At 66.2% G+C, this 19,573-nt stretch overlaps 1 protein-coding gene across 4 annotated transcripts; it reads left to right on the top strand.

The window, feature by feature from the left end:
- The first annotated feature begins 279 nt into the window (after positions 1 to 279).
- On the top strand, positions 280 to 19,476 carry SLC6A18 (solute carrier family 6 member 18). 4 transcript variants are annotated; one of them, XM_061393924.1, is made up of 12 exons: positions 282 to 568; positions 5,145 to 5,285; positions 5,882 to 6,019; positions 6,482 to 6,663; positions 8,402 to 8,512; positions 9,266 to 9,378; positions 10,117 to 10,245; positions 11,510 to 11,666; positions 12,577 to 12,677; positions 12,887 to 13,046; positions 14,083 to 14,245; positions 15,247 to 19,476. In XM_061393924.1, exons 1-12 carry the CDS (start codon positions 409 to 411, stop codon positions 15,711 to 15,713), a joined length of 2,022 nt encoding a protein of 673 aa, XP_061249908.1. In that variant the 5' UTR covers positions 282 to 408; the 3' UTR covers positions 15,714 to 19,476. The 4 variants fall into 4 exon arrangements, with proteins under 4 accessions (XP_061249909.1, XP_061249908.1, XP_061249911.1 ...); XM_061393927.1 differs by having other exon boundaries at positions 287 to 568; positions 12,855 to 13,046; positions 15,247 to 15,528; XM_061393926.1 differs by having other exon boundaries at positions 290 to 568; positions 12,473 to 12,677; positions 15,247 to 15,528.
- Positions 19,477 to 19,573: the final 97 nt, after the last annotated feature.

Raw genomic sequence — 19,573 nt, 5'->3', positions numbered from 1 at the left:
GGGGTGCGGCCACACGAGGGACAGGGCCCCTCCTGGGATGGCCGTGATGCTGGTAGACGCCTGCAGGGTGCCTAGTGGGGGCCCATGGGTGCTCGGAACTGCTCCTGACAGCCACACGTGAGCCAGCAGTTATTCCAGAAAGTTTATTAAAAGTGAACAACATCCATGGAACAGGCAAGTGGGCCCCAGCCTCGGAACCCCTGAGCTTCTCGCGTTGGTGATGGCGGCCACAGACGTTGGGCAGGAGTGGGCGGGGGAGGGTCCGGGGTCGGGAGGGGCACGCAGTCGGAGGGGGCTGTTACCGATTAACCAGCTCCACTGGTTTTCCTTTAAATCACAAAAAAGCACACCCACAGGGCAGAGACTGGCAACTTCCTACCGCTGTGGAGGCTCCGGGCTGTGGCAGGCATGGCGCGCACCCCAGGGCCCGACCAACCTGTGGACGGCGGCGGGGAGGAGCGGCCAGCGTGGGACAACAAACTCCAGTACCTGCTGAGCTGCGTGGGCTTCGCTGTGGGCCTGGGCAACCTCTGGCGCTTCCCGTACCTGTGCCAGACGCATGGGGGAGGTGAGCCTCCTGGGTGTGCCCCCCACCGCCGCCTCCGGGGTGTGGAAACTCCCACCCCCAGCGATCTGTCCCCCGGAGCCCAGCTGGCAGACGTATGGGGGAGGTGAGCCTCCTGGGTATGCCCCCCACCGCCGCCTCCGGGGTGTGGAAACTCCCACCCCCAGCGATCTGTCCCCCGGAGCCCAGCTGGCGACAGCTTTGCGGTGCTGCTCAGCAGGCCGCCCGCCCAGGCTCCGTCAGGGTCAGGGCGCCGGGCCCCCCTCGCCAGCACTGTGTCCTCACTGACCAGACCCCAGAGGGCAGCCAGGGGGCCGCAGCCACATGGGGAGCTGAGATGGGCACCCAGGCTCCCGCACGAAGCCCACAGCAGCATCTGGAGCCACTGGGCAGGGGCGCCTCGCTCAGTGGCCTGTAGCTGTTGGTGTCACACCTGGTGTTGGGGACAAGAGGCGCAGACCAGGTGGACAGCTGCCCTCAGGGGATGGACGTGGGGTGTGGCTCGCCGTGTCCCCAGGCTCAGGGCAGGGGGCTTCCCGGGCAGAGTCACCCCATCGTGGTGTCTGACCCGAGGCTTCCCCAAGGCCTGTGCTTCCTAGAGCCTGCGGAGCTCCCTGCCGAGGCAGGCGCTGGTCGAGTGTCCCCTGCAGGGCAGCGGCTCTAGCCTCCTGCCTCGGAGACGGGGAGGCCGAGGTGGTGAGGATTCAGCCCATCTCCACCCAAAATGGGGGAGCAGGGGATCAACACAGAAGGCAGAGTCCGCATGAGCACCGCCCACCAAGCTTCCTGGTCATGCAGACACGGCATCTTTGAGGTCTCCTTTTCCTGACGATAAGATCTGGGGCATGTGGGAAAATCTGAACATGCAGACAAATGGCCAGACATTCCTCTGTAACAGCTGCCCTGGCGCCAGAGCCTCCGTGGGTCTGGGGTGGGGGGCGGCCGCACCTCCGTGAGCGTGGCGTGGAGAGCATGGAGCTCCCTGGAGCGCCAGCGCAGACCTGAAGCAGGGCGCCCAGAGCCCCCAAAGCCTGTCGTGCCAGGCCAGGGCCTCGGCGACCCTCCACGCACGGGGCTCCGCCACCTGCAAGCACAGCACTGCCTACAGCCTGACCCGCTACCCAGAGCGGCCAGAGCGGGGGCCCAGGCCCCCGCCCCATGGACACCGCCTCTGCCTCCATCCAGACATCGAGGCTGCGGGCGCCACCCGCCATGCCCGGGGCTCCGAGACACGCCTGTAGGGTCCAGGATCCAGCTTTCCCAGGCTGGAAGCTCTCGACCAAGTGCCGCGAAACAAGCTTCTCACGCGGCGAGAGGCCCTTCTCCGTCTGCTCTGACCACCTCTGGAGACCCTGAGACAGGGCGGAGGTGACAAGCAGACAGGGCATCGCCTGGTTCGCACCTGCAACCCCCTGACGTCAGGACTGTGCCTCCACGTCATGGAGGGAGGCAGCGTCATCACAGAGCTGAGCGGATGTGGACGCGGGGCCGTCCGGGGCGTCACATACGCTCCACTCTGCAACGAGCAGAGGAGGCGGAAGCACAGTGCCCGGTGCTGGCCCCGGCTGCTGACCGCAGGGCTCCAACCCGGGCTGTGGCCGGGGGGTCCCCCAGGGAGCTGCAGAGGCCCCGATTCCTGCTCTGCCCTGGAGGCCTGTGGTTTAGTGTGGAGCCCTGGTGTCCAGCAGAGTGAGCCCTCTCGGCTCTTCCTTTAAACTCTGCCGCCGCCTTCCTGCATAGACTGCAGCCGTGGCGCGCGGGCCGGGGGTCGGGCCGGGGGTCGGGCCTCGTGTCCGGTGGGGTGTCCGGCCTGGCCCCTGCGGTCTCCACGGGCTTGGGATGCAGGTCTCCCCTCACCCCGTGTGCCCCTCTCCTTCCATCCTCCCGTGGCTCTTTCCTCAAGATCACGGGCGTGTTTCTCAGCAGCCCACAGGCCCTTGCCGCTGTTCCGACCAGAGGCATCTTTTCTTACTGGACTGAACAGCTGTGTGCCATGCCCCGCACCCCCTGGGCTCTGCCCAGACCCGCCCACAGGGGACGGCACACAGCGGCCGGCCATCTGATGACTGTGTATTCCTTGTCACCGGCTCTGCAGTGGCCCTTCAGCTCTCGGGGCCGGAGCACCGAATGTGCGAGGCTTTCCCCACACTGACCAGGCCTCTGGTTCTCAGTGGACGCCGACTGGGTGCCCCAGAACCTAGCCTGCCCGCACAGGCTAAGGGCGGCCCCATAAGACGCCCCCTAACCTCAGATGCCAATCTGGAGTAGCAGGTCCCCAGATTACCGTGGCTTCTTCCGATTCTTTACAAATTCAAGGGGTCCCACAACCCCTCTTAAGACTCAGTGGTTTGCTGGAATGGCTCGGGGAAACACTCAGGTCTACAGGTTTATCATGAAGGGTGCAACCCAGGAATGCCGTCCAGGAGCGATGCAGAGGCGGGCCCCCCAGCACGGCCCCCTCCTGTGCCTCCACCAGGCAGGCCCTTGACGGGACCCTGGGCCGCTGGCTGGTGACTCTCAGTCTGCCGCTGCGGGAGGGCCGGGCTGGGAGTCCCAGGGGTGGGGTCGCCCTGCCCCTCCAGCTCCCGGCCTGTGGGGTCAGCTGGGTGAGGCTGAAGGACATCAACAAGCTGAGCCCCTCGCCCGACCCCCCGACACGCCTAGGGAGCTCGGGGGCCGAGCCAGGACAGGACCAGACACGCTCCTCTCAGTTCAGTGCAGCGTCCCGGATCCGGGGCCCCAGCACGGGGTCCACGAAAGGGGGACCAGCTCTCCTCCTGCCTTGTAGTCTGGCAGAAACAAGCCTGCCCCGCGCCACCCCCACTGGCTCCTCCTGGAGTCAGCATGAGGGGGCGGGCACCCCCCGGATGTAGAGCCCCCAAGCCTGGCCCCCAGCACCCCAGCCGGGCCTGTGATCTGGGCCCCCGTCCCCACGGTGGTTGCGTTGGGGCTGAAATGAGCCTGACGCACAGGCTGGACACTGCTCAGCACCGGGTCACAGAAATGCCTCCTGTCCCCCTCTCCCCAGAGCCGGGAGACTCAGCCATGGGCCAGGCCCCCCGTCCCTCCCCTCCCTGTCTGTCCCCTCTCCCCAGACCTCTCCTTGGGCCAGACCCTCTCACGCTGCCCTCAACCAGCCCCTGAGGCCTCCACCTGGACCCCGTCCAGCTAGGGCCTCCCCCTCAGACCGGGCAGGGACGGGGGAAGGGGGCCAAGGGCCAGTCAGCCCGGAGGCCTCACCCTTCCCGGATGGTGGCTCAAACACGTGGGGCTCAGGCCCTGGGCGTGCGGCCGTTCCAGGTCTGCCTCCGCCATGCTGCAAGGTGTGCGTCCTGGGGCCTGAGCGTGCCTCAGGAGGGCACCTCCCTCAGTGACCTGGACCCCGGGTCCCTGGTGACCCCCGGCCACAGCCCTCGCTGCAAGCCCTGCCCGCAGGGGCCCTCCTGCCCCTGGGAGGCCATCCCAGGGCCTCTGGGGCTCCACCTGGAACTTAAGTCTCTAATGTACTTTGCCTTTTTGCTGCTGCATGGGAGACACTGAGACGCATCGTCTGCCCACATGCTGGCCCCGGCGGCCCGTCAGGCCGACATGGCCCAAGAGCTCCATGGCCTGGCTGCCCTCAGGGTTCTGACTCTGCATCCACACTTCGGATGGTGATAGAAAAAGCCAGCACGAAGCTGTGCTGGTGAAGAGCACGGGGCCTTGGTTCGAGGGAGTGGCTCTCGGAAGCTGAACCCAAGCTTCCCGTGGACAGTGGGGAGAGCCGTGCCCACAGCAGCCTGTGCTGTTGGTCAGGGCCTGATGGTCTGTGCTGCTCCCTGGGGTCCCCTGGACCCGTGCAGGCAGCAGCTGCGGTCAGCCAGGCAGCGCTGAAGCAGCCACACGCGCCAGCCCAGGGCAGGCAGGTTCCCAGGATCTGGACAGAGGATGTGCAGCTGAGACTCCCACGGCACACACAGGGCCGATTCCGCCTCTGGCACTCAGTCCTCCTCCCGACAGTGCAGGAGCGTCCTGTGGGGACCCGTGTCTCCCCAGCAGGCCTGCGGGCTCAGGGGTGCCCGGCCCCCTGCCACCCGCCGGGACCCGCGCCATCCACGTGGTGCAGAAGGGAGCCGCCGTGTCTGCCTGCCTGCCCTCAGGTTCTTGCCGAGAGGCAGCTCTGTCTGAGGGGCCCGGCACCCAGGCCAACCCTGCTGTGTGCACCCCAGCGTCCGAGCAGGGGTGAAGGGTTGGGAAGGGCTTCCCACCTCAACCCAGGGCACAGCTCGGGGGACCTCCGGTGACCACCTCCTGCAAGGCCCTGCCATGAGCAGACCAGCTCCCCGTCCCAGGAGCCCGGGAACCAGGGGTGTCAGGGCCCCAGTGAGAACGCAGCTCGGCCCACGTGTCAGTGGGAACCCCACACAGCCCCAGAGGGTGGGGGACTACAGCTTTAACACAAGCAAACCCCCAACGTCAGGGCTGTCTCCCTCGGTGGCCATGAATGCTTCTCCTTATCCCCCCCACAGCGGCCTGTGTCACCCTCACCAAGGCTGGGCGGGGCGGAGGGCAGAGCCCACTGACAGCCACGTCTCTGCAGGTGCCTTCCTCATCCCCTACATCATCGCCCTGGCCTTCGAGGGCATCCCGCTGTTCCACATTGAGCTTGCTGTCGGCCAGCGCCTGCGCAGGGGCAGCGTCGGGGTGTGGACAGCCATCTCGCCCTATCTGGGGGGCATGGGTACGTGCCCCCCCCATGACCCTGACCTGCAGCTGCTCCGTGGGGGGTGGGGGGGCGGGGCTGCATCTACGCGTGCCATGCGTGTTTGCTGGGTGTTCGCTCGTCATACCAGTGCATGCCCGGTGGTTTGGAACGGAAGGTGCAGGGGTCCCGGGCACGCAGGTCCCCAAGGCAGGAATCAGGCGTGACAGCGGAGGCAGGAGTCCACCCCAGAACAGCAGCTCGCTGGCCCACGGTGCCCAGTCCATGTGCATGGGGCCCTGAGTGCATGCGACCTGGGACCTCGTGGCACCTGGGGAGACTGGGCAGAGGGCAGCCCTGGTTCCCCGAGTGCCCGTGAGATGGGCTCTGCCGCAGACGGCCCCAGCATCGCCGGCAGGCCTGTGGCATGCCTGGTGGCTTCGGGCTGCCCGAAGGCCCACCTAGAAGCAGGCCGAGGCTGGCGGACAGGCCGCTGAAGCCCAGCCAGGAGGGTGCCAGCCAGCGGGCGGGCAGCAGGGGCCTCAGGGTTGACGCAGGGAGCGGATACACAGGCTGGGCACGAAGAGGTCCATCGGGCCGCCCAGGGAGGCGCTGACCGTGCCCGGTGCCCACAGGGCTGGGCTGCTTCACCGTGTCCTTCCTGGTCAGCCTGTACTACAACACCATCCTGACCTGGGTGCTCTGGTACCTCCTCAACTCCTTCCAGCACCCGCTGCCCTGGAGCGCCTGCCCGCTCGACCTCAACCGCACAGGTACTGCTGTTGGGAGAGATGCCCAGCGTGGCCGGCCCCCCTGGAGCTGGGTCCTGCTACCCCGCGCTTGCCCGTTTGCTGTGGGACCCCGGGCCCCCCTCACCAAGTAGCACCCAGGCCCTCGAAGCTGCTCACACACCTGGCAAGGAAAAGTGTGTGGGTTGGGCTGCTCATCCCCCTGAATTGGGTCTTCAGGGGGACACCCCCCCAGCCCAAGTGCATGCCCTCTGCGGAGACCTCAGGTGTGGGGAGTACTCATGGTTTTCAAGTGTGCTCATGAACCCGGGTGGGCCTCTGTCCCCGCGGGCCCCCTGTGCCAGCTCGTGCTAGGCACCTGCTGGACAGGCTGAGCAGCTGCAGAGGCCCCTGGCAGCCAGCCCCCCGGGCCCGCTCCCAGGGTGGCGGGGTCCTGCCGGGTCCCTGTGGCCCGCGGCCCACCTGTGCGGGCCCTGCCGGCTCCAGGCCTTGTGCAGGAGTGCCGGGACAGCAGCCCCGTGAGCTACTTCTGGTACCGGCGGACCCTGAACGTCTCGGCCGACATCGGTGACAGCGGCCCGGTCCAGTGGCGGCTGCTGGTCTGCCTGGCCGTCTCCTGGGCCGTCGTGTACCTGTGCGTCATCAGGGGCATCGAGACCACTGGGAAGGTGAGCCGCGCAGCCCGCCCCCGGGCCCCTCCTCACTTCATCTCCTCGGCCTCTGGGGTTCAGAGGTTCTGTCCGTGTCCCTGGAGAGCTGGGCTCCTCTCACCGTGAGGTGAACCTCCTCGGCTCAGTGACAGTCTGCACTGAAATCCTCTCTGATGTTAGAACAGCCATTCTGGCTTCTTTGACTGAATTAATTTTTTTTCAGCTCTTTTTCTTTTTGTATGTTTGGGTCTTTGTGTTTAAAGTGTGATTCTGGTAGACAGCGCGCAGCTGGCTCTTACTTTTGCCCCCAGTCTGACTGCCCCCGTCTTCTTCCTTTGGGGTGGTTGCACTGACCGCGCTGTCCATCTGGCTGGGTGAGGCCCATCGCCTTGTATTTACTTTCTGCTCATCCCCTCTGCTCTTTGCTCTCGTGCCGCTCTTTCTCTGAGGTGTTTTGGACGCCTCTCTATGTCCTTTGCTCGGCGGCTGTAACTCGGTGGTTGGATTTGGGGCTGCAGCCCACTCTGTCTCCCAGCAACGCTGCGCCAGGCGACAGAGGAGGCCTCAGCATCGCCCTCTCCCTCCAGTGGCCATGCTGCCATCACACCTTTCACTACAGCGTCATAAGCAGCAAGCGCAGCCTCAGCACTTCCTTTTTTCTTTGCCTCTCAGCCTGTGGGGTCTTAGGTCACCGATCAGGGACTGAACCCAGGCCCGGCAGTGAGCGAGGTGAATCTTCACCTAGGGAACACCCACATTCTCAGCATTTTTGTTTTAAACACTGCATTATCTTTTAAAGAGACTGAGGCAATGAGAAAAAATACTGAAAGTCACCTCGCTTCCACACAGAGAGGACCAGGGGAGCCTGAGTCTGTGCCTCCCACGTTTGCCTTTCAAACTGCACCCAGCTCCAGCTGCCCACCCCTCTTCCTCCAGGGCTTGGATGAGTGCCCACCCCTCTTCCTCCCGGGCGTGGATGAGTGCCCACCCCTCTTCCTCCCGGGCGTGGATGAGTGCCCATCCCTCTTCCTCCGGGGCTTGGATGAGTCTGGTACTTTTCTCTTCCTCCCGGGCGTGGATGAGTCCGGTACTTTTTACGTTTGTCCTGACTTCAACTGTGACTACACTCCACGCGTCTCTGTGGGGCCTCCCGATGGTGGTTGTGGAGGTCTGCGGGTCTGAGTGTGTGTGAGCTCCTGTACTGTATTTCGGTTAACGTGTGGGGGTGATAATTACTCTCAGGTGAGGGGCTCCAAGCTCGAGGAGACTGGAATTTCAGACCCAACCAACCAGCCAGAAACCCAAATAGTCCTGCACGAACGTCCCTGAAGATGACCTGGGTGGCCGCACCGTGTCTGCATTTGGGGTCTGGGCTCAGGGGGAAGGGTCCCCGTTTGCCGATTTAATTTTTTGCAGACGCTATGTGCGCAGACCCTCCCCAGCCCTGAAAGAACTGGGGACTGGTCCTGCTCAGGGAGAGCGTGTGGGCAGGTGTGCGCCCCACAGACCCCATGAAGAGGCCCTCTGGGGCCTCAGCATAGAAGGAGGAGGGGCCTGTGGACCAGAGGGAGGCCACTGCCCACCGCAGTAGAACCCTCGCGTGAGCCTCGGGGCAGCCCAAGCCCCTGAGCGTGACTGGGGCCCGCCGCCCGCTGTCTCCAGTCAGACCCCACGACCCAGCAGTGGCCCGAGGCCGCTCCTGAGCCCCGCTGACTCAGGAGTGGATGCAGAGGAGACTGATGACTGGCCTTTTCAGGCCATTTATTTCACGGCCCTGTTTCCTTACCTGGTGCTCACGGTCTTCCTGGTCAGAGGGCTCACGCTGCCCGGGGCGATGCAAGGACTGACCTACCTGTTCACCCCTGACGTAAGTGGGCCCCACACCCAAGCTCCCCCACAGTCCCAGGCTCAGGAAACAAACAAGCCGGGCCCCCCCAGCCTGGACCCTCCCACCCTCAGCCAAGGGAGCAGAGACGGCCACAGGGAGGGGCGGTCCGGCGTCTCAGGGGTCAGGTTTGGAGGGCGGGGAGCAGAGAACGCGGGCTGGGATGCAGGGGTGTGTGAAATGGGGGTGCAGGAGAGACGCCTGGTGGGGACCTCAGTGTCCCCCGCAGGGTCCCAGACCCCACGTCTCTGAGGGGCTTGTCCAGGAACACGAGCCCGCCAGGAGAGGAGCCACGGGGCCATCCCATGGTCTCTGGAGCCCCAGAGGCTGCACAGCTTAGCACCCTCAGTCTCCCAGGCTGGGCCCCTTGCTGGGCACGTGGGTGGGGTCTGTGGGTTCCCCAGTGGGAACACCAGGCCCTGTGTGCAGGGGGCCCCGCCTGGCCCGCGAGTCCTCGAAACCCCTAGCCTGCAGGGAGCTGAACCGACCCGGATCTGACTCCCAGCCCCGAGAGGGTCGTCCTCCTGTGGATGGGCCCAGGGGGCATTCCGCATCAAAGCAGGGAGCCCGGACTGCCCGTGTCATCACACGCGCTCCTCACGAGTGGTCCCAAGCTGTTTCGGGGCCTGGGTGGGCACACGGCTCGTGGGAGCATCCCGGGGATGCTGGGCAGTCTTGACCAGGAGCACCAGGCTGGGGGCCTGTCTGCGACCACGGGTCCCCATTCCCCTCCAGCTGCGGGTCCTACAGAACCCCCGGGTGTGGCTGGACGCCGCCACCCAGATATTCTTCTCCCTGTCCCTCGCCTTGGGAGGACACATCGCTTTCGCCAGCTACAACCCACCCAGGTAGGCTGGGGCTGGCGCCAGGGGCTGTGGCCAGGGGCTGTGCTGCGGAGGGCATGCCGAGCAGCTTGTTGTGACATCCTTCCTGGAACGCGGGGTCAACCGGTGTGAGCCTCTGATAAGCACAAGCTCTCGGGGTTCCGGCAATCACTGAGTCACCCCGAGGGCCGGGAGGCTGCCGCTCTCTGAAGCAGCTTGCAGCAAGTTCTGGAGCAGCTGCCAGAAGGGAACTGGGGTCATCAAAGCCAGGAACAAGGCTATAACCCGGGGCTGCCCGTGTGACACACGTGGCCATAAAAGCAGAAATACAGACTGTGTCAGCCTCCCGGGCACTTAGACGCCCGGGCGCCCGCCTCCTCACGACGCCCAAGCCTGCCCATGGGTCATAAAACATGGCATGAGCGATGACGCGCTGACAGCAGCCTCCGCGCGGGTCCATGAGGGCAGCGGGCGCGCGGGGGGCGGAGGGCCCAGGGGCCTCCAGTGGTCACTCCTGCTGTGCTTCTGCCTCCGCCCTTGCACGGCAGCCACTGTGCGTTTCTCACCTGGAGACCAGGCACCCACACCCAGGGCCCCCAGCTCGCTCCTGCCCCGAGGCCGCAGAGGAGACGGGCCCTGAGGGTTGGCACCAGCTGCCGCCTCGAGCTGGGGTCCCGGGCGGGGGTGGTGGGGAGGGCCCTGAGAGGCGGCGCCCTGCCCCAGGCCTCCTCCCTGGGGCCCTAAGGCCGCACGTCTGCACAGGAACAACTGCGGGAGGGACGCGGTGGGCATCGCGCTGGTGAACAGCATGACGTCCCTCTACGCGTCCATCGCTGTCTTTTCTGTCTTGGGGTTCAAGGCAGCCAGCGACCACGGGCGGTGCCTGGACCGGTGAGCGGGGCCCTTGGGCGCTGAGGAGTCAGGGATGGGGGCGGTCCGCCTGGAACCATGGGCAGGACCCGAGCTGGAGGTTGGGTCTTGGCCAGGAAGACAGGTTCCGATGAGGGAGTTGTGGACAGGATGGGCCCCCGGCCAACGGCCGGTATCCTGACGGGAGGGGGGGCACACGCAGACATGGAGGAGGAGCGGGGGCTACAGGGAGGCGGCCACGGCGCACACCCGGGGCCCTCCCCTGGGCCGCGGGCGACCCCAGCCCTGCCCACGCCTCGTCTTGGACTCCCTGCTCCAGAGCTAGGAGGTCACACGTCCTGCGGCTTCCAGTCGCCCAGGCTGCGGTCATCTCTCACCACAGTCCTGGAGCCGGCCCAGTGAGGACGGCCCCACAGGGGAAGTCACCGCATGGGACGGATGGCCTCCCAATGCAGGTTCCCGGGAGAGCCCCACCAGAGGGGCACAAGCCCGCCCTCCGCCTGCTGCTGGAGGTCCAGGGCAGCTTGTGGATGATGGACTCGTGGGCAGTGTTGGCAGGGCACAGGGGAATGCCTGCCATGACCCCCCTGGCCACGCGGGGGAGGAAGGGCAGCCACCCGCACCCCAGGCACAGCAGAGCACGTGCGCGGCTCGGAGACCCCAAGAGGCCGCAGTGGCCGCAGCGTCCACTGCGTCCCAGGGAGCAGCGTCCCACCACGGGCCAGCTCTTCCCACCGCTCCCCCCAGATGCCCAGAGAACAAAACCAGAGTGGCCAACACCGGCTCCCCTACGGCTGCACCTTGGGCAGCGTCACCACCTTCTTGCTGCGCCAGGGTCACTAGGCCACGCCGACACAGCAGAATCACAGACGGAACGGACGGAACGCACACGCACGGGAGAGCCACGGCCCCAGCCAGCCTCTGAGAGGCTCGTCCACGGCCCTAGGGGCAAAGCGTCCCGGGGCCTGGCAGGAACGGGCATGTCAGCCACCCCAGCCACCTCTGCAAAAGGCTTCGGGACTCTGCAGGGCGAGGTGCCAAGCATGTTCTAGCGAACAGTCTGAGCCGTGAGCCCCGAGTCGGACGTGGAGATGTGAGGAGCTTGAGGCCACCCCTGCGGAGGAGGCTGGAGCCCGCAGGCCAGGGGGCAGGAGGCTGTGTGGCCGCTTTGTACGCTGGCCCTAGAAGCCGGATAGCCTGTGTCCCCCACATGTGTACAAGACCCCGGGCGCCCCCCAGAGCCCGCCCCTCCGGGGCCACTCACCCAGCGTCCCCGCCCCCGCAGAAACATCCTCCACCTCATCAACGCCTTCGACCTGCCGGAGCAGAGCGTGTCCAGGGACACCTACACCGCGGCCCTGGCGCGTCTGAACGCCTCACAGCCGGCTCAGGTGGCCGGGCTCCCCCTGGAGGCCTGCCGCCTGGAGGACTTCCTGGACAAGGTGCGCAGGGGCCATGGTGCGGCTGCAGGAGGCTGCAGGCGTTGACCTGGGTCAGGGCTGAGCCCTGGGGCCTAAACGCAGTGCCTCCAACAGGCCCTGCTCTGCAGGTGGGGTCCAGACGGGGCGAGCGGGCCTTGGGGCTACCCAGAGTCCAGGGAGAGGGGCGTGAGCACAGCCTCGAGCCAGGCCATGGCTGGCCGACGTGGGGCAGGGACAGTGACTGGAGGTGGGCAGGCCCCTGCGGGAAGCTGTTGAATGGGCTCCTGAGCCCCAGCCCGGGGGCGCGCGTCCCCCGCCGCAGGTGATTTAGGGGACAGGGCACCTCCCCACAGAGGTGCACCCACAGTATGTGGTAACACGGCCCGGACGGGGCAGGGTCACCTCTGCCTGACCCAGGAGGGCACCCTGGCCTTCCAGCAGGGAGCGTGAGGGTGGGTGTGCGTCCTGGCGTGGCCCCTGCTGGCACACGCGTGTGTCCTTGGGGGGAATGCTGGCACACGTGTGTGTCCTGGGGGGCATGCTGGCACACACGTGTCCCAGGGGCATGCTGGCACACGTGTGTGTCCCGAGGGGGGTGCTCGCCCACGCGTGTGTCCCAGGGGTGTGCTGGCACACGCGTGTCCCGGGGGTGTGCTGGCACATGTGTGTGTCCCAGGGGGCGTGCTGGCCCACGCGTGTGTCCTGGGGGGAATGCTGGCCCACGCGTGTGTCCTGGGGGTGTGCTGGCACACGTGTGTGTCCCAGGGGGTGTGCTGGCACACGTGTGTGTCCCGGGGGCGTGCTGGCACACCTGCGCCATGTTGCAGAGTGCCTCGGGCACGGGCCTGGCCTTCATCGTCTTCACGGAGGCCGTGCTCCACATGCCCGGCGCGCCGGTCTGGGCTGTGCTCTTCTTCGGGATGCTCTTCAGCCTGGGCCTGTCGTCCATGTTCGGGAACATGGAGAGCATCATCACGCCGCTCCTGGACCTGGGGGTCATGCCCAGAAGGGTCCCCAAGGAGGTGCTGACAGGTGAGTGCACAGCCAGGCCTCCTCACCAGATGTCAGATGAGCCTCCCCCACGGGGGCTTGAGGGCTGGTCCCGGCAGCTCAGGCTGACCCCCCGAGGGCCAGGGAGCACGGGCGGGCACTGTGTCCCGCATGGCCCCCGAGGGTGTCCTCCAGGCCACGGTGCCGGGCACACGGCAGGGCACCGGAGACGCCTGACGGGTCGTGTCCAGGCCTGGCCTGCCTGCTGTGCTTCTTCACGGCCACCTGCTTCACGCTGCGGTCGGGGAGCTACTGGCTGGAGATCTTCGACCAGTACGCCGCGGCCCTGAACCTGATCCTCCTGGCCTTCTTCGAGGTGGTCGGGGTCGCTTACGTTTATGGGATGAAGCGGTGAGTCAGCCGCCTGGCCCGCCCCTCTGCTCCCGGCGTCCCGTGGTCCCTGAGTGGGCCTCAGGCAGCGGTGGGTGACACGGGCCATCTGAGGTCCCCCCAGCGAACCTGTCCACAGGCGTAGCCTGGCACCACCGCCTGGCTATGCGGAGGCCCATGACTAACAGTGGTCTCCAGCCACCTGCGGGAGCTCCCAGCGTCCAAGCGCAGGTGGACCCCAGGGCAGGAGGGCCTGCCCAAAGCGCCAAGAGCCAACCTCCCCTGGAGGCCTCCGAGGAGACCCAGCCACATTCTACCACCCTCACCTGGCCCAGGCCCGAGGCACAACCGCACTCACACCTGAACTCACACTTGCACACACACACACACCCCTGCACTCACCTGTCACCCTGCCCAGATAGGGACCCTAGAGGTTGTGACCCCGACCTTTGTTCTAAGAGCTCCTGAGAGGCCCTGAATGCAAGCCTCGATGCTGCTCTACGGGCAGAGGGACAGCGGGCTCGTCCCCAGGGGACACGCCCACAGAGCCAGCAGTGGTGTGGGGGACAGTGCACCCCTGGACTTGGGGGCCACGCGGTCTCAGAAGGGGACCCTCAGGTGCCCTGCGGAGGAGACCTGGGAGGGGCGGGGACAGGAAGGGCCCTGGGGCGGGGTCCGGAGCAGCTCCAACCCCCTCCCGTGTGTGCCGGGGCCGCTGCACATCCTGGGCCTCTGTTCCTGCCCTGGGACCCCAGTCAGGTGTCGCGTCCCCCCCACAGCTACGCTCACAGAGCTGGAACTCCCCGACCGGGTCCAGACCCACAGGTCCTGCTGCTCCCTGGACTGGGCTCCGCGACCCCTCGGGCCTTTCCCATCCATTGACCTGGGGGTGGGGCGGGTCCTCACCAGAACCCAGATGGCTGCCTCATCCAGGGGCCACTCGGGAAGACAAGGGACAGAGGTCAGAGTGGAGGTGGGGACAGTCCCTTGGGCCACATCCTGGTGGACAAAGGCTGCCGGCCGAGCGGATGGGGACTGAGCCCAGGCTCTGCGGCAGGTTCTGCGACGACATAGCCTGGATGACCGGGAGGCGGCCCGGCTTCTACTGGCGGGCAACCTGGAAGGTCGTGAGCCCCCTGCTGCTGCTGACCATCTTCCTGGCCTATGTTGCCCTCCTGGCCAGCTCGCCACCGCACTACAAGGCCTGGAACCCCCGATACGTAAGTCCTTTGGGTAGGGGGATGACCCCAGGGCCCAAGACCCAGCCTCACTCCCCTCCCCGGTGCCCACCAGGGACATCTGTGCGCTGGGGCCCACGCAGGCTGCTTTTTCCCTGAGACCCCAGGTCCCTGGCCCTTGATGTCCCCTGGGGCATCGGTGCTGACTCCGGCAGCCCCAGCGACCTTGGGGCTGACCTTGGGTGCAGGCCTCGGTCAGCAGCGGGAGGGCAGTGCAGGCTCCACACTCTGGTGACCCCGTGGGCCCCTGCAGCCCCTCCCCCGGGGATGGGGGCCATGGGGCCGGCTCTGCAGACGCCTGGCCAGTCTCAGATGGGACCCGCCACCGAGACAGGCAAAGCACAGGGTGTGGCCTGGACTCTGGAGCCAGCTCTTGGCCCCAGGCTGCGCGCTGAGCCCATGAGCTCCACCAGCCTGCTTTCCATCTGCCAGCTCAGAGCCGCCCCTTCTCCGGGGTGTGGACGCAGCTGGTTCTAAAATCTCCCCAGAAAGCAGCTGCCCCACACGGCCAGACGGACATAGGAGGAATGGCGCCACCTTCTGGGGGCGCCCGCCCTGTTACAGTGACCACGGGCCTGAGATCGGGCGGGTGGTGCTCCCCTCACGGAGGGAGCACGGAGTCTGACCAGGCCCAGCGGTCAACCCCAGGACCGAGCAGCCCTTCGGGTGGTCCAGGGTGGCTCTCTCCAGAACGCGGCACCCCAGGTCCCCGGCCTGCCTCTCGGAGCCTAACCCCACAGGTGGCTTGGCAGGCCAAGTCCCCGAAACTTCAGCTGCCCAGGTGCCCACTGCCAGGGAGCGGCCCTGGCCAGGTGCCTTTCCCTCCACCCGCCCTAGGGGCCCCGATAGAGGAGAAGACGGGCTGAGCTGCCCCCCACGCTCATGGCCCCTGGGGCCGAGGGCCAGCCTCCTCTACACAGGGAGTGCGCGTGGGGCGACCTGTCTGCTTCCCGGATGCCCCTCTCAGGCCTCGTGTCCTGCAGGAGCGGTTCCCCTTGCGGCAGGAGAAGCCCTACCCGGGCTGGGTGCTGGCCGCCTGTGTGCTCCTGTCCTTCCTGCCCACCCTGTGGGTCCCGGTGGTGGCGCTGGGCCAGCTGCTCGCCCGGTGCAGACAGAAGACGCGGGACCCGCCGCAGGACAGATGCCCAAAGCCCCGGGGCGGCAGGGCCTGCTGAGCACGGGGCCAGGGTGGCGGGGAGGCCTGCCTGTGCCACAGCCAGGGCAGCACCAATACACGCACGCTTGGCCCCGAGGGCCCGTGGTCATTGTTCCCGACACTGTCGTGCCCTCCGGACCCGCTCACGGCACCGCCCGACTCGCATGTCAGTCCACGCTCCTCTCCAAATGGCCCAAGCCCATTGTCCGCCTCCTGGGCCCTGTGGCTGGCGGTTCTGCATGGGGCCCTCGGGGAGGCCATGCACTGAGTCCACGGGCAAAACGCTGGTGGTAGGGGGAAGGGGGTCTGGGAAGGCCCACCCGCACCCCACAGCAGATGGACAGCGTGAGGCAGGGCCATCTGCAAGGAACGCCGCAGGGCTGGGATGGAGGCCCAGCCCCACATAAGGACCTTTCTCTACCTGAGCCCTGGTCCCAGGGAGGGTCTACCCTGGGTGTGCGTGATGGGGACCTCAGGGCACCTGGTGCACAGACAATCATCCCAGAAGCATGGGGTGCTCCCTCCTCCCCAAAGGCCAGGGAGCTGGGGCACTGAGATGCTAACTGAGATGCTGGCTCTTCGCAGGCTTAGCTTAGACACACTGCCCTTTACTCTTCCGAGACTTTCAAGTCAAGGAGGGAAGGGAATGCCGATGGTCACGCAAGTCTCCATTCTCTCCAGGGGAGGAGGGCCAGCCTCCCTCCTGAGCATGGGTCCCTCCCTGCACCAAGCCCCACTCCCAGCAGCCTCAGATAAGACCTGCCCTTTCCGGGGCCCGCTCGCCTCCCCCCGCCTCCCTGCACTCTGGACCTCCTCCACCAGCCGGGGACAGTCCTGAGGGGCCCTGGACACACAGGTGAGCTGCCGGAGACCCAGCCTGTCCTCCGCGTTGTGATGGGAGCGCGGCCCTCTGAGCCCAGCCCCAGGCAGGCGAGTGCTGTCCATGGTGCTGAACCAGGCCCTCCGACACGGCCCTGCGGGAGGCCAGCACGGCGCTGGGGCCCTGGGACCCCTGAAAACGGGCCGGTCACTGCCGCATGCCTAAGAGGAGTGGGTATTATAGCCGGGTCAACGCAAGTTTGCCCCGGAGTGAGCCCTAAGCCGCATGGGGTGGGCGGGGTCTGCACTTCACCCCCATGCCGCCCTCAGTGACTCAGGGCCCCCTCTTCCAGAGAAGCACCAACATGGCGTCCACCTCAGCCTCCCTCCTCCGCGTGCAGGGACCCCAGGCTCACACCAGCCCGCCTGGGAGGCGGGTCCAGGCCAGCTGATGGTCACTAACCACCGTGATGCCCTCCCACCACGTCCAGGACAGGCTCTCGGACTCTGGAGTTCAGATGTCCAGGTCCCTGTGCGTATTTGGGGGTCACCACCTTGCCTCCCACCAGCACTTGGAGGGCTCTGAGCTGAGGGGTCTGGGAAGCCCTCTGTCCCATGCTGACCTTCACAAGTGAGCATGCCAGGGCCAGGCGCCAGCACGTGCCAGGGTCACGGCGGTGAGTGGGGGGTGGGCATATGGGGCCAGGGGCCCCGGGTGTGGCCTGTGCCCTGCTTTCTCTCCTGCCTCCTTCTCACTCGCTTCCCGCCTTGACTCCCAGCGGCACACAGACCTGGGGGCGCATGAGCATCTACTTCACATGCAGTCTAGAGCTAGTGAAGTCAAAGCTGATCCACTGTGTGCAGCTCTTTCCGACACCATGGACTGTAGCCTGCCAGGCCCCTCTGTCCATTGGATTCTCCAGACAAGCACATTGGAGTGGGTAGCCGTTCCCTTCTCCAGGCGACCTTCCACCCCAGGGACTGAATGCAGGTCTCCCACATTGCAGGCAGATTCTTTCCATCGGGGCCGCCAGGGAAGCCCATCTAGGGAAGCCTGGCAGATTCTTTCCATCGGGGCCGCCAGGGAAGCCCACCTAGATCCAGGGAAGCCTGGAAACTAGACTCTCTCAGAATTCTATCCTTTTCACGTTTCACTCTGAGGAGCCGCACGGTGGTTTTAAAAACGATAAATCAGAGCAAGATCTTAGTTGAGCCCGACCAGAACATATGCCCTTTCCAAGGGTTTTACACTTCAGGAAAAATACAAGTGATTGTGAGTAAAATCGGGATAAACTGCATTTAGTAGACAGAGTTTTAGAGGCATGCGGATGCTGGAAAGCTGAGTGATGACTGGCCTTTATGGAAAGGCCAGAAAGAGGTTTGGGGCGCAGGGAGCCCGCAGGTGGGGGTCAGCAGGACGCAGCTGTGGGGTCTTGGTCACCTTCCCCTGCCTGAAGCACCTGGCACGCTGAGCAGCAAGTCACTCCTCCCCAGAGGGGGCACCGCCAGGCGGGCATGCCAGGCAGGCGGGTGGGGCCAATCCCTCGCTGTTTATGATGTGCGCCTGGACTTGGGTCCATCACAAACGGACGCACCAACCCGGTCACTTGGACGCAGCCTGCAGCAGCGGCAGCTGACAGGCGACGGCCATAAACACGGCCGGCCAGCGCCGGGCACCACGCTCAGCGGCAGCGGGCCGCTCCCACGACGACCCCGACCAAGGTTCACTTGACAGCCCCTGCCTCAGTGCATGGCCCCGCCAGCAACACCCCAGAAGGGAGCCTCGGGAATCGGCCACTGTCATCAGGATGAGCTTGTGCCGGGCACAGGGCGCAAGGCGGCCAGCCGCCCAGGTGGCACCCTGAGCTGCCCTTCCTGTTCTCATGCCCGCAGGGATCTAAGCACAAGGACAGAGCAGAGCAGGGCAGGCCAGGCCTGTTGTCCTGATCAACACCGGCAGCTCCTGATGCTGGATTCTCCTGGGGGGAGGGTGCCCCACAGACCTGGGCCCAGGGGCACGTAGAGGCCTCCGACAGGGCGCTGAGGGGACCCCCGCTCTCAGACAGGCCCCTCCATAACCTCACACCCTCTTCCTGCTGGCTGAGTCGCACACCCACCACCTCCCCCTGACCCACCTCCAGCACCCTGACCCTGGCCCCACGACCACTGAAGGCTACGCCCCAGGGCCACTGCAAGGGGGACAGTCCCCAGGGCAGCCTCCAACCTCCCCACCCCTCAGAGCAGCCTCAGCAGCGTGTGGGATTTCAAGATTCACATGCCCAGACCTGCTGAGCCAGAGGTGAGACAGGGGCACCTGTGTGGCTCACCCCCCACCAGACGAGGGACCCAGCAGCTGTGTGGCTCACTCCCCACCAGACTGGGGACCCAGCAGCCGTGTGGTTCACATCCTCCCCCAGGAGACCAGGGGGGAGCATCTGTGTGATTCACCACCCCCGACCAGGGGACCAGGGACCCAGCACCTATGTGGCTCACCCCCTGCTCCCCACCAGAGGGCTCAGGTTGAAAGCTGCCCCTTGCCTCTGAGCCCCAGCCCTCCTGGGACAACTTCTCTGGGACAGCTGGCCACCACCAGGTTAGGGGCTCGCCGCACCTCTCCACAACCTCAGGGTCACCTGTCTGCCCAGGCCCTCCATATGGCCCCCAAAGCACAGCCCTTGGCCTCGAGCCCCATGTGGCCCCCAGAGGTCTCACCCTCGGGGACCCGAGCAGTGCCCACCGAGGAACCTCTCTCTGCGCACCCCGGCCCAGGCCTCTGCTGCTTCTCCACAGGCACTCCGCCCGAGTCCAGCTCAGTGGACAGAACGGCACGTGAGCAAAGGAGCCCCTGCAGCCACAAGCAGACAGGCAGGGTCACCCGGGTGACAGGGGGCAGCCCACGTGGACACACAGGCGCTGCTGCCCAAGCCCGTCCACCTGCCCAGGTCCAGCTCGTGGGGACAGGTGAGGGGACAAGCACCCTGGGAGAGGGCCGGGCCCATGCCTGGACCCGTGTCCACGGCCCGCGCTGTCCACTCCATGGGCCCTCGGGAGAGACGAGGAGTCCGGGGCCCACTGTGAAGGGACAGGCAGGGTCAGGCGTCCTAGACCTCAGAATGTTCGTGTCCACCGTCTCCCGAGTGTGCATAGGGCATGACCAGTCTGCTGCAGGCAGGGTGGGCACTGGTCCGGCCCCGAGAGGCATCCTCTCCGATCCCCTGGCTCCTCCAGCCACACCCTGCCCCCAGGATACCCCCCTCCAACTCCTGCCAGGCCAGGGACCTGGGAGCATCAGACACCCTGCGGGTGTGCATTTTTATAACCACAGAACCCGGTAC

The sequence above is a fragment of the Bos javanicus genome, chromosome 20 (genome assembly GCF_032452875.1).
Source record: "Bos javanicus breed banteng chromosome 20, ARS-OSU_banteng_1.0, whole genome shotgun sequence".
In the NCBI taxonomy this organism is placed as follows: domain Eukaryota; kingdom Metazoa; phylum Chordata; class Mammalia; order Artiodactyla; family Bovidae; genus Bos; species Bos javanicus.
The sequence above is the reverse complement of the archived record's forward strand: the minus strand, read 5'-3'. Positions and strand labels throughout refer to the sequence as shown.

Coding starts and splice junctions, on each gene's coding strand:
- SLC6A18 (XM_061393924.1), top strand. CDS start 409: ATGGCGCGCACCCCAGGGCCCGACCAACCTGTGGACGGCGGCGGGGAG. Junction 569..5,144: donor GTGCCAGACGCATGGGGGAG/GTGAGCCTCCTG, acceptor ACGTCTCTGCAG/GTGCCTTCCTCATCCCCTAC. Junction 6,664..8,401: donor GCATCGAGACCACTGGGAAG/GTGAGCCGCGCA, acceptor TGGCCTTTTCAG/GCCATTTATTTCACGGCCCT.